Source organism: Opisthorchis viverrini, assembly GCF_000715545.1.
Source record: "Opisthorchis viverrini unplaced genomic scaffold opera_v5_32, whole genome shotgun sequence".
Taxonomy (NCBI): Eukaryota; Metazoa; Platyhelminthes; class Trematoda; order Opisthorchiida; family Opisthorchiidae; genus Opisthorchis; species Opisthorchis viverrini.
Window position 1 is genome coordinate 599,330 of NW_008751687.1, and position 13,090 is coordinate 612,419.

General features: G+C 44.7%; 3 protein-coding genes across 3 annotated transcripts in view; all 3 read right to left on the reverse strand.

Annotated features, from left to right (window-relative positions):
• Positions 1-5,698: 5,698 nt before the first annotated feature.
• T265_13023 (hypothetical protein) lies at positions 5,699-6,109 on the reverse strand (the record flags this gene model as incomplete). The annotated part of the gene is made up of 3 exons (XM_009166815.1): positions 5,699-5,881; positions 5,927-6,010; positions 6,044-6,109. Coding segments are annotated over 3 exons (333 nt in total), but the record flags the coding sequence as incomplete, so codon positions are not given.
• Positions 6,110-8,800: 2,691 nt separating this feature from the next.
• On the reverse strand, positions 8,801-9,028 carry T265_02509 (hypothetical protein; the record flags this gene model as incomplete). The annotated part of the gene is made up of 1 exon (XM_009166772.1): positions 8,801-9,028. One exon carries the CDS (start codon positions 9,026-9,028, stop codon positions 8,801-8,803), a length of 228 nt encoding a protein of 75 aa, XP_009165036.1.
• An 810-nt stretch (positions 9,029-9,838) lies between these two features.
• The window catches only part of T265_02510 (hypothetical protein), a gene marked incomplete at both ends in the record, with an annotated part of 20,589 nt that continues 17,337 nt past the window's right edge, over positions 9,839-13,090 (reverse strand). The window contains one exon of the mRNA XM_009166773.1: positions 9,839-10,069. Within this exon, the coding sequence (XP_009165037.1) occupies positions 9,839-10,069 (231 nt within the window). The remainder of the gene's footprint in view (positions 10,070-13,090) is intronic.

A 13,090-nucleotide genomic window follows, 5' to 3' on the forward strand; every position in this document is an offset into this window, starting at 1 on the left:
GACGAATTGCCATTCACACTGTCTTCGTCCGTCGGCATTGACGGAAGTTGTCGGCATCACTGAGGTGTTTCGGTGAATGAAACAACTTCCAAATCATGCACAATACCCAAAATACATTTAAAAAATGAGCCACAATGCCCTCTAGACGTCTAAAATAGTAATGCAGAAAAATAAGTAACACCAAAGTGTACGGGTAAACATAATGAAAAACAAACTGAAAACTAAGTAAATCCATACAAATTCCATCCAGATTCGATTGAAAGATGTTCGCCGAAAGACATATACATACCGAAAATATGGTAGTTTATACAGCCGTCCAAAACACAGAGCAACATGTTGTGCAAGAAATGATCAAGGACAGAAAATATGAACGACTTCGCTAAACTATTCCAACCAGATCACAGCAACCTAGGAACCAGTCCTATCAATAGGAATCAAAATGCCCGTAATGCACGAGACAGCCTAGTAGTTTGGGTGCGAACATACTGACCGCAAGTTCCATGGCTCGAACTCAACCCTGGCATCTCAACCGCTCCTATCTATGCTTGAGCACCCTAATTGTATCCACCTCTCGTGTTTCCTCCGGGTGGAATGGTAGCTAGGCTTCGCGAGGACGTTACAGCTGGACAACTTTTAATGCTTTTACTCAAGCGAATCTTTTCTATTTGGTGAGAACATCTTTCATTAACGAGAAAACCTCCTTCCAGGAAATGGTCGCGTCAAACAAATTTTAGTTCGCACTGAATAGTTGGGCGCTACATGCATTATAGTCATATGCGTGGTTTTCGTGTCATCACTGGTCAATGCATTATGAACCTGGAATGAATTACGACGTTCAACACAGCTTCATGGTTAGGCACGCGCCGAGGGAGGCAATTAAAGACTTAGTTGTCTGCCATCAAATCGGACGTCCACTAGCTAGGTCTCTAGACTGTGTACGTCTAACGGTAGAAACGAGGTGCCCCAAATAGATACGTGGCGTGTAACATTGAGAGCCTTGTGCTCCTTGTGTCAGAGTAAAATATGTTTGGTATATTGCGTGAATTCTCCCAATACACAAACAAATCTGAATGCGTGAACCATTGAGTTGGTAACCTTGTATCCAGTGGTACGGCCTTGTTGGACTTCGCTGTGACCTTTCAGCTTGAAGTTTTGAAGTGAACTGAAGCCGTTGATATGCAAAAGAAAAAACGGGAAGCTGAGGCAAACTACTCGATTGTGCAAAAACCCGAGTTCCATAGCAAGGGAAGCTTGCACCCAATGTTTACCAAACTTATTGTTCCCTTCACGTTGGGATTAAAATAAAGGAGACTCATGTTTCCAAGGGCCAGCTATCGAGAACTGTCTGAGGGACACAATACAAAGAAAAATGGAACTCATCTATTCTACGGATGGATTTGACCATGCAGAGGAATTGCCCGAATTTCACCTACGTTGTTCAGGGCTTTTTGGATCAGCAGAAAACTAGCAATCCGAGTCAACCCCATTGAGCTCAAACCGGATCTTACACACACGCGCACATATCTCTGAGCACAGCAGCGAGTAACAGTTAGGACACGTCATGACTATTAAACCATTAACTCAATTCTCACTCTATATTTTCAGCTCAGGCACTACGGTTATTAGACGACTAAAACGCCCATTACGCCCTTCTATTCTATCATTCTGCTAAACTCGACCTGGAACTACTTGACTCTCGCAACAATTTATTCGTCTATTAAAAAATAGATATTATCCAACCCACTGTTTTTGATGCTGATCCTCACTCGGCAGATGGCACGCAACGATGGACTCATTGGTTCCATACGTTTAAGGCTTACAAGCCTGATGGTTCAAATAAATTGGAAACTCTTATATGCCACACTGATCATAGTGTATGACTTCGTTGCAGAATGTAGCGACTACGACTCTGCGATAGCCTTGCCGGAAAAACCTTATATTCGCCCGAAAAATATCGTCTATACACGCCAACTTTTAGCTACATACAAACAGGAACTTCGCCAAGATGTTTACCAGTTCGTTCAAAAACTGAAGCCACTGTAAATTCAAAGCAGTATCTGCTGTGGAACATAAAAATAAGTCGTTCAGCTCTAACACCCTTCCGGTGACTAGTTGTCATGCCACCAGAGGGAAGCACAAGGGCTGGGATACTGCCTGGTTGCCCAAGCCTTGACAGGGGAAGTCGAGATGCAGAGGTCTGGTTCGAACCACGGACCTTCTGGTTAGTAAATTCGTGTTCTAACCACTTGGGCCATCTCGCTGTGGAACATAAAGATAGAACATTCCGGGATGCCTTAATAGCCGTACTTCAGTAGAACACCACTCGGGAGAAACTGCTAACGTAGCATGAATCGGACCTTAACGTGGTCCACGAAGCCGCACGAGCTCTCGGACTTGTGCATAAACAGTCACAATCATACGTACACAGACAACCGGTTCCTTGTTCTGTGTCTACTCCTTCGTCCATTGTTAAACCCGGAACAACAGTTCCTGCCTGTACATAACAAGCATGTTACTTTTGCGGAAATCCCAAGCACCTTCATTATAAATTTCCCGCTAAAATATCAGTGTGCAGAAGTTCTGGGGAAAATTTGGCATTTCCAATTCGTATCTAGGTCCGAAACCTGGAAATATCACGTGGGTTCAGCTCAGGACTCCTCAATCTCTTCGCTATGCAGTGCCGCTGCTCTCGATCGCCCATCTAGAAGTACAACAGATATTTTGGTCAACGACGTCGCTATCCGAGCTCTTATTAATACGAGCAGCTCCAAAAGTTACATTTCTTCATCAATCCTACAAACCTATAACTGGAAAATATTTCCATACGATTGTGTGATAATGGCGTCGACGACACATGCATGTTCTACCAAAGTTTATTGCCTTGTGTCCATTCATTACAAGGATGCTACATACGAACGGTTCGAACTTTGTGTATCACCGAACCTCTGTGCAGGCATTCTTGTGGGATATGACTTCTTGGGCTTACATGATAAAGTTGAAGTTCCATTTGGTGGCCAACCGGGCACCCTAACTGTATGTGGCGTAACATACGCGAAAGTGAAATCTCCATCCTTTTTCACTAACCCTGTTGCGAATTACAAACCGATCGCCACGAAATCTTGTCACACGCCGGAAGACGAACAATCCATACTAACCAAAGTTGCGAATTCAAACCGATCGCCACGAAATCTTGTCACACGCCGGAAGACGAACAATCCATACTAACCAAAGCAGACCGAATATTCACCGATGGCATAATCGAAGGATCGAATTCCCCATGGAGAGCACAAATGCTTGTAGCGCGCAATACGAATCACAAGAGACTTATGGTGATAGACTACAGCCAGACCATACATCGCTTCACCTGTCTTGACGCTTATCCTTTACAAAAACTGGATCAAATAATTGAAACCATCACAAGATATACCTCCTACAGTAAAGTGCATATCATCAGGTTCCAATAATCGAGTCAGATAAACCGTTCACAGCATTCGAAGCCGGCGGCGCATTCCTTTCAGAGTGACACACGGGGTCGCGTGTTTCCAACGAATGTTAAGCAATATCATCAAAGCAGGACGGGTGGATGACATATTTGCCCACATTGGAAACGTTACTGTATGCTGCTGCTGATGATGCGGTAAAACGAGAGATATACATGACCGTAACCTTAGGCATTCTCTGGATGTCGCCTTGAACGACACAAAAAGCAGCCTCGAGACTGACAAAATTACTCCCTTGCGCTCCAGGGTCTCCTGGAACGTGGGCGCCCTATAAGAGAACTCCCAACTCTACACAACGGAAAATCGTATCAAAGAGTCGTTGGTCTGTCCGCCTGCTATATCGGCGTCTTCTGAAAAAATTCACCCATTGGTTAAAAACAAGAGATTTTTCCCTCTAGAAAATGTCCGAACAGCGGTTGAGAACCTTGAGCACGAATTAAAGAATGCGATGGTCGTCACTGTCTATAATATCCCTCTCGTCACCGACATTGGTGCGTCTGACATCGCTACTGGTGCATCCCTGAACCAGGGTAACCGTTCGATCGCCTTTTTCTTCAGGACCGTGACTGCAGGCGATAAAAACCACTCTGTTGTCGTAAAAATAAGCATATGCTATCGTCGAAGCGATCCGAAAATAGCGCCACTATCTCCTCGGTAGACATTCGAAACTGACTACGGATCAACATTCAGTCGCTTTTATGCAGGGAACCAACAAAAGAGTAAAAGTAAAAAATGACAAGATTGAACGGTGGAAAACCCAATTGGCAGAGTACAACTGCGACGTCGGCCATAGACCACATCGCTTTAATATTAATCGCGTTGCTGCTGGGACGGAAAAACTTGAAGAGCTTCACATATTATGCCATCCAGGGATCACGAAATCCGTACATTTTGATTGCTTAAAGAACCTTCCTTTTTCGGTCAGCGCTATCCGAAATGTGGTGTCTAACTGTTCCACATGCTCCAAACTAAGACCAAAATTCTGTGACACTTTTGTTGTCAGCTTATCGGAGCCACACAACCTTTTGAACGGATTAGTATCGGTTTTAAAGGCCCACTTCCCTTTTGCCTATCCTTGCACCACTGTGATCCTCTGTTTGAGTCAACTGTTTTTAATGTTTGTTAAGCCTGCTTATATTCACTCAGATCTCGGTACGGCGTTCATGTCAAATGAACTCAAACAATTTTCGCTCGATAAAGGCGTTGCCACTAGTCACACCGTTGCATATAATCCACAATGTAATGGTCAGGTTGAATGACTTAATGGTACCCTTTGGAAGACAATCTCCCTGGCTACAAAATCAAGCGGCTTGTCTGCCACACATTGGGATGTTGTCCTTTTTGATACTTTCCACCGTATCAGGTCTCTCTTATGTATTAGTAGCAACTGTGCCCCACATGAACGTTTCCTGTCGTTCACATGACGATCAGCCAGCTCACTGTTCCTGGGTTGATCCTTTTAAAGCGAAGTTATCGAGTCTCTAAATATGGCCCTATGTTAGGGGAAGTAGAACTTGTTTCTTGTAATCCGCATAGTACATCCAGATGGCAAACAGGAAACTATGTCTTTACGCCGCTTCGGTCCTAAAGGAAACGACGGAACTGGAACAAGCGTACATCGCCGAACAAGAGCTTCACGCAACACTATGAGCCCATCGTGATTGCTCAGGAACTGAACTCTTGCCTTATACATCGCCGAACAAGAGCTTCACGCAGCACTATGAGCCCATCGTGATTGCTTATGAACTGAACTCTTGCCTATTAATGATGCCGCATTACTATTGTTCTCCTTCTAATCTTGACCTGGAACTAGTCGACTCTGACAACAAGACCACGCGCTGGAAGCGATTTCACAACTCATAGAAAGTGATGTATTGCAGATTTTTGGACAAAAAAGCTGCCTGATAGGCACAGTTTTATTTACACGTTCGAAGCACCAGTATAAAAGTTCTGTATGGAGATAACATGGACTCGTTTGTGGCTCTTCAATTGAGTTCAGAGATTTGGATTCCTGAAAGCCTCCGCCTGCTTTTTAATCCGTGCGTCATATTCCTTTCGGTTCTGTATGAATAAAGTATACGCGTCCGCTTGCGCTGGGTCCTTCGGGTTGGGAGAGTCGAGCAAATCTTGAATTCCTAACAATATCTAAATTTCATTAATTAATGAAATTTTTTAATTCATTGCATAGGTACTCTTACTTGTTTTATAGTAACCGCAGGGCGCCAGTGTTTTTCCTCATCCAGAAGAGACAAGCAAACAGTTCCTGACGGGAATACGTTTGGGTGGAAAAGCGGCGGTTCAAATTTGCACTTGGGCGGAGTAGTTGGGTACTCCGGCTTGAAGTACATTCTTAGGTTGAAAAGACCCCCCTCCCAGAGCGTCTGATAACGTGATGGGTGAGCGACAGCGAAGAATAATACACTTACCCCTTTCTTCCCGGGAATGCTACACGTCCAAGTCATCAAATCCAGTGAGCCATCAGGATTCTTATCCGGTTTAGCGACGAAACCCTGTTCCGGTCACATTTGGGAAAATTCACTTACAAAAGGGTGGTCTTTCCTCCAGGCTTTGCGTTCTTCTGCTAAGCGCTTCAACGAAATACTATCAGCTTCTGCAAACTCCCCCATTTCAAGAAACCTAGACAAGGGCGATCAGCGTTGGGTACGACAAGAGCACTGTCAGGTAAGTAAATACTGCACGTTCATTGGTCAAGGAATCCCAGTGTATCCAGCGGGGCGAGGCGCACGGTTAAGATAAGCATTTGTTATTTAATGCTGTCAGACCGCGTCTACGGATAAGGGGGCTAACGAGCAGTGTATAAAAGGGCTGCAATGCAGATAAACGATAAAAAGGTCCCTGGCCGTGCACGGGGGCTAGAGAAGGATACACATCTTTTCAAAGCGCTTTCCGTGGAACTTGTCCGCATTTGGCATTTATTTGTTTGCTTTGTTGTTGATTAACCTTCTTTTTCCCCTTCCGCCCAATCTCAGCTCTATCCAGCAGAATAGCAAAGTAGTGTGACTCAAAACTGAGGCCCATCCCTTCCTCATTGGCCAGTAAGAACCTGTCTGTGCATAGGATGGGAAAAGGAAGAGCCATTGTCGGGTCCAAACCCAGCTCCATTGCCTTGTTCCATTTTCGCACAAGCAACAATCTTTCTAGGACATATTCAGTTGCTGCATTTACTCGCCATTCCTCACGTAATTAGGCAGTGTCGTCGCACAGGCTCGCCGTTATCGATCCCAAATTCCTTATTTCATAATACGAAATTAGTCCCAAAATTACTTCCCTTCAGGCCTCCAATGCTCGTAGCTAGAAGCTCACGAAAATCAACAGTTCAGCCGTCACCATAATAATTTGCAACCATTCAATAATTTACCGCGGGAACACACTCCTCGAATAGGGCTTGTAGTTTTTCGTATTCAAACAAAAACGTTTATTCAATTGACAAAACACGTATTGTTATAATGGAAGCAAAATAAACATGCATAAAAACACACTACTACCCTCGCTGGAGCGTTGAATGTGAAAGCGAAAAACGCTCAAATAATGAAATGGTGAATCAAAGGAGGCTTACTTCAGGTTTCGTAATCAGTTGAGTGTTGAGGGAAAAGGGCACGCGGTCCGGAACGACCAGTGGAAGGAGCAGGTTTTTTAGAGATAGGGTCTTCAGGAATTGATGCGGGTGCTGGTGGAATGGCAGGATTACTGAACGTTGCCACGTACGTTTGGGCAATGCAGGCTTCAGATGATCAATGAAGACTGTATCATGCTTTACGGTTTTCTCTAAAACGAAGCGTTTGAAGGGATGTTCGGTGGACGTGAAGGGGCCACCATTACAGGATTGAAATTGTTGCTTTGTTCAGTCATGTTGGACAAATACAAATGGTCTAGAAGACTGATCTGCTGAGATGTGCTGTCTTTGTTTTGATCGTCTTTTCGGCGTCGCTCGAATTTCAGCTATATGCTGCCTGAGACGGGTGACGAATGTGACGGGTGAGTTGGGCTCTGTGCCTGAAAGAGAATACAGTTCACCAGGTAAACGTAAAGTTGTACCGTATATTAGTCCGGTTGGTGAACAGCAAACGTCCTCCTTAATAGTGAAACGAATGACAAAAAATGAGGGATAAATTAGGAGAACATGAAAATGGGTTCTTTCGGGCAGTCAGTACAGCTTTGAATTGGCAATGGAAGCGTTCACCAGACCGTTGGAATAGGGGCGATGCGCGGTTATAGAAATGTGATGAAAACCTAATAGTGCCGAAAACTCACGGGAGAGGGGACCCTGGAATCGTGAACCGTGTCCCGTGGTAACGAGGGAAGCTATGCCAAAGTTACTCACCGAATGCTGCAAAAACGAAAAGTCTGCCGTTAGAGCTGATGTATCCGAAACGTGTACGTATATTGCCCAACGGGTAAAACTATCAGTGATGGTAAAATATTGAGTAAAACTCTCTGATGGGGAAAGGTAGACCGACGATATCAAGATGAAGTTGTGTGAATCGAGCATCAAAACTGCAAATGATCCGAGAGGTGATTTCGTATGCCGAGTTACTTTACCGCGCTAACAGCCGATTCACTGTTTGGACCAGGCTGTAAACTCTTATTCATATGGGGTTGGACTGATTAACTTCCTTGTTGCCATGATTCCTGGATGGGAGAGCTCAGGAAATTTATCGAAAACAACTACTCCGAAAGCTTGGAGAAAGATTGAGAGAATTGTGCCGGTAGAAATATCACGAAGAGGGGTTCCCGACAGGAGGGTAAAGGAATTGAAGAAACTTGAAATGCAGGAAAGGATAGTGTGGACGTTAACTTAAGATTACAGTGCGCAAGGTTCGCAAGCTCGGCAATGTTTAGCTGCGTGGAATTGTGGGACCAGTTGGTGTCTGGGTGGTAAAGGGTGTCTGCAACGATATCGTTGTCACATTTGGGAAAATTCACTTACAAAAGGGTGGTCTTTTCTCCAGGCTTTGCGTTCTTCTGCTAAGCGCTTCAACGAAATACTATCAGCTTCTGCAAACTCCCCCATTTCAAGAAACCTAGACAAGGGCGATCAGCGTTGGGTACGACAAGAGCACTGTCAGGTAAGTAAATACTGCACGTTCATTGGTCAAGGAATCCCAGTGTATCCAGCGGGGCGAGGCGCACGGTTAAGATAAGCATTTGTTATTTAATGCTGTCAGACCGCGTCTACGGATAAGGGGGCTAACGAGCAGTGTATAAAAGGGCTGCAATGCAGATAAACGATAAAAAGGTCCCTGGCCGTGCACGGGGGCTAGAGAAGGATACACATCTTTTCAAAGCGCTTTCCGTGGAACTTGTCCGCATTTGGCATTTATTTGTTTGCTTTGTTGTTGATTAACCTTCTTTTTCCCCTTCCGCCCAATCTCAGCTCTATCCAGCAGAATAGCAAAGTAGTGTGACTCAAAACTGAGGCCCATCCCTTCCTCATTGGCCAGTAAGAACCTGTCTGTGCATAGGATGGGAAAAGGAAGAGCCATTGTCGGGTCCAAACCCAGCTCCATTGCCTTGTTCCATTTTCGCACAAGCAACAATCTTTCTAGGACATATTCAGTTGCTGCATTTACTCGCCATTCCTCACGTAATTAGGCAGTGTCGTCGCACAGGCTCGCCGTTATCGATCCCAAATTCCTTATTTCATAATACGAAATTAGTCCCAAAATTACTTCCCTTCAGGCCTCCAATGCTCGTAGCTAGAAGCTCACGAAAATCAACAGTTCAGCCGTCACCATAATAATTTGCAACCATTCAATAATTTACCGCGGGAACACACTCCTCGAATAGGGCTTGTAGTTTTTCGTATTCAAACAAAAACGTTTATTCAATTGACAAAACACGTATTGTTATAATGGAAGCAAAATAAACATGCATAAAAACACACTACTACCCTCGCTGGAGCGTTGAATGTGAAATGAAATGGTGAATGAAATGGTGAATCAAAGGAGGCTTACCTCAGGTTTCGTAATCAGTTGAGTGTTGAGGGGCGAAAAACGCTCAAATAATGAAATGGTGAATCAAAGGAGGCTTACTTCAGGTTTCGTAATCAGTTGAGTGTTGAGGGAAAAGGGCACGCGGTCCGGAACGACCAGTGGAAGGAGCAGGTTTTTTAGAGATAGGGTCTTCAGGAATTGATGCGGGTGCTGGTGGAATGGCAGGATTACTGAACGTTGCCACGTACGTTTGGGCAATGCAGGCTTCAGATGATCAATGAAGACTGTATCATGCTTTACGGTTTTCTCTAAAACGAAGCGTTTGAAGGGATGTTCGGTGGACGTGAAGGGGCCACCATTACAGGATTGAAATTGTTGCTTTGTTCAGTCATGTTGGACAAATACAAATGGTCTAGAAGACTGATCTGCTGAGATGTGCTGTCTTTGTTTTGATCGTCTTTTCGGCGTCGCTCGAATTTCAGCTATATGCTGCCTGAGACGGGTGACGAATGTGACGGGTGAGTTGGGCTCTGTGCCTGAAAGAGAATACAGTTCACCAGGTAAACGTAAAGTTGTACCGTATATTAGTCCGGTTGGTGAACAGCAAACGTCCTCCTTAATAGTGAAACGAATGACAAAAAATGAGGGATAAATTAGGAGAACATGAAAATGGGTTCTTTCGGGCAGTCAGTACAGCTTTGAATTGGCAATGGAAGCGTTCACCAGACCGTTGGAATAGGGGCGATGCGCGGTTATAGAAATGTGATGAAAACCTAATAGTGCCGAAAACTCACGGGAGAGGGGACCCTGGAATCGTGAACCGTGTCCCGTGGTAACGAGGGAAGCTATGCCAAAGTTACTCACCGAATGCTGCAAAAACGAAAAGTCTGCCGTTAGAGCTGATGTATCCGAAACGTGTACGTATATTGCCCAACGGGTAAAACTATCAGTGATGGTAAAATATTGAGTAAAACTCTCTGATGGGGAAAGGTAGACCGACGATATCAAGATGAAGTTGTGTGAATCGAGCATCAAAACTGCAAATGATCCGAGAGGTGATTTCGTATGCCGAGTTACTTTACCGCGCTAACAGCCGATTCACTGTTTGGACCAGGCTGTTAAACTCTTATTCATATGGGGTTGCACTGATTAACTTCCTTGTTGCCATGATTCCTGGATGGGAGAGCTCAGGAAATTTATCGAAAACAACTACTCCGAAAGCTTGGAGAAAGATTGAGAGAATTGTGCCGGTAGAAATATCACGAAGAGGGGTTCCCGACAGGAGGGTAAAGGAATTGAAGAAACTTGAAATGCAGGAAAGGATAGTGTGGACGTTAACTTAAGATTACAGTGCGCAAGGTTCGCAAGCTCGGCAATGTTTAGCTGCGTGGAATTGTGGGACCAGTTGGTGTCTGGGTGGTAAAGGGTGTCTGCAACGATATCGTTCGATCCTGGAGTGTACCGAACGTTAGTAATGAATTGGGAAATATGGTCCAGATGGCCCATCTCGCGTGGTGAATGGCGGTTGGGTTTGGCTTTGAAAGCATATGTAAGTGAATTATGATCAGTTTGAGTGGTAAATGGTCTACCTTATAACAATTGCCGGCAAACAACGAGTTAACTCTCGGGTAAATCATGAACAAAAGTAGTGTATTGCGTTTGGACAGACTGCATCTTCTGCACAAAAATGCTAACGGTCGAAATGCGTCATTGCCAGCATGATAGAGTACAGCACCGACGGCAACATTCGAAGTATCATTTGGCAAAATAATCTTTGTGTTTTCTTGGGTATCGAAAAGGGGTGATTTTGTGGCGTGAGCGTCGTTTGCTCATCTCTCTTGAAAGCGGAAATGGTGACAAGGGGCAAGGTAACGGACCTTTCTTTAGTGAAAAGTAAATCGGTCAGTGACTGCAAATTATCCATATAACTAGGGATGAACCGCCAGTAATATTTGCTGATACAAATAAAACGACGAAGTTGGATGATAATGCTAGGCATGAATAAAGATTATAAGGCAAAAATGCTATTCGATAATCGTTAAATACCGGCTGGATCAATCTGATGCCCAAAAAATCTAGGTTGATAACATGAAACACGCATTTTCAATGTTTGGACGTATGTTTAATGTAGAAAGACGTTGACATACTGTCCTGAGATGATCTGCGTGCCCACTTTGGGAGCTGTCAGTAATTAGAACAGCGTCTAGATACGCGTAAGCAAGAAGCAAACCACGTAAACCTTCGTCCATAATATAACTCACAAGTTATATGCATGAATAAATAGTGAGCCTTACGTGCCAAGCGACCGACGTTTCGCCACGCCCATTTCTCCAGTACGATAGGAGCCTACAACTTCATTTGCATCAACACGCAACACCAATGACACTGCTGTCCACCTTTTATTATCTTTGCACCACATCATTCATCCTTCGCTGACCACTGGCCGCATCAGCAATGCGCTAACAAGTTTTTTGTGGTCTACATAGCGTTTCAAATCCCGACGTGCACTTGTCCCTCGCAACCTTTATCCAACCTCTTGTGGGGTATAATGTGAATAAAGACACTGTCACGGGCAAAAACTTGTCTGCAATATGAATGTTCAAGGATACCTCGCCATACACACTCACACATCGGTACTTTTCCCACTCAAGACTACCGATTCAATCATGCTCACCTCGACGTCGTCAGAGTTCTTCCATGTCTGTCCCGCTTTTTCTCCATAAAGGTATATTTCCCTGTTCCCTCAACCAGCTTTACATAATTTGTCTAGTAGGTCCGCGTTCACTAGGTCACGCCACTCGCCAGCTCCGCAAACACAAAACTGACGTGACAAACCCTGTTCCCCTCGCAAGCTTGGCAGATAACAAATCAGTTCCTGTGTTATCCGCATCGGAATGATTCTGTCTTATGTACACGTTAAACCTTCCTATATATAAGAAAACACAACACAGTCAGTACCCATACTTGTGCGCGCAGGGAGTGGGGAGTAAGCCATGAACGATTTTGAAACACATGTAGCAGCTATGCTGCAGAGGATAAACGCGTTCCTGCATTCTTGACTTTCACTTCTTATTGACACGATTGATACTGAGATTAGTCAACGCATCGAATGCCGGCATCAAGTATTAATATTCAATGCATCTGATCGAATCCCACTTGTGCATGCCAAAACTGCCATCCTGAATGCATGTGGCATGCAGGAAACCATATGAAAAGCTCGGTGGCTCCGGAAGTCGAAACCACCCATGTGCTGCCCGATAATAATGCGATTCCGGGATGAAAAAGATGCCGCGCGTCTGCCCACAGCCCGGACTCTTCTCTCATCTACCAAAAATTCCATACCTTGAAACTTAAAGCTGCTCCTACAAGAACGCAAAGACAGCTTACCAAAAAGTCGCCGGAACTTGTTGCATCGTCACCCACCAGTAATTGCGCTGACGAGTGCCACAATGCCACACAAAGCTGTCTGTTGAACCCAGGTCCTGTACCCCACACTCATGACCATGGGCCCTCCACTCCTATCTCTGGGCATCCACAAATGTTATCTCTGACCTGCACTACGCCAACGAGATCGACTGCTGATTTAAGAGATACGGTAACTAATCAGCCCACACATGAGGCTGTGGTGGAGAATGA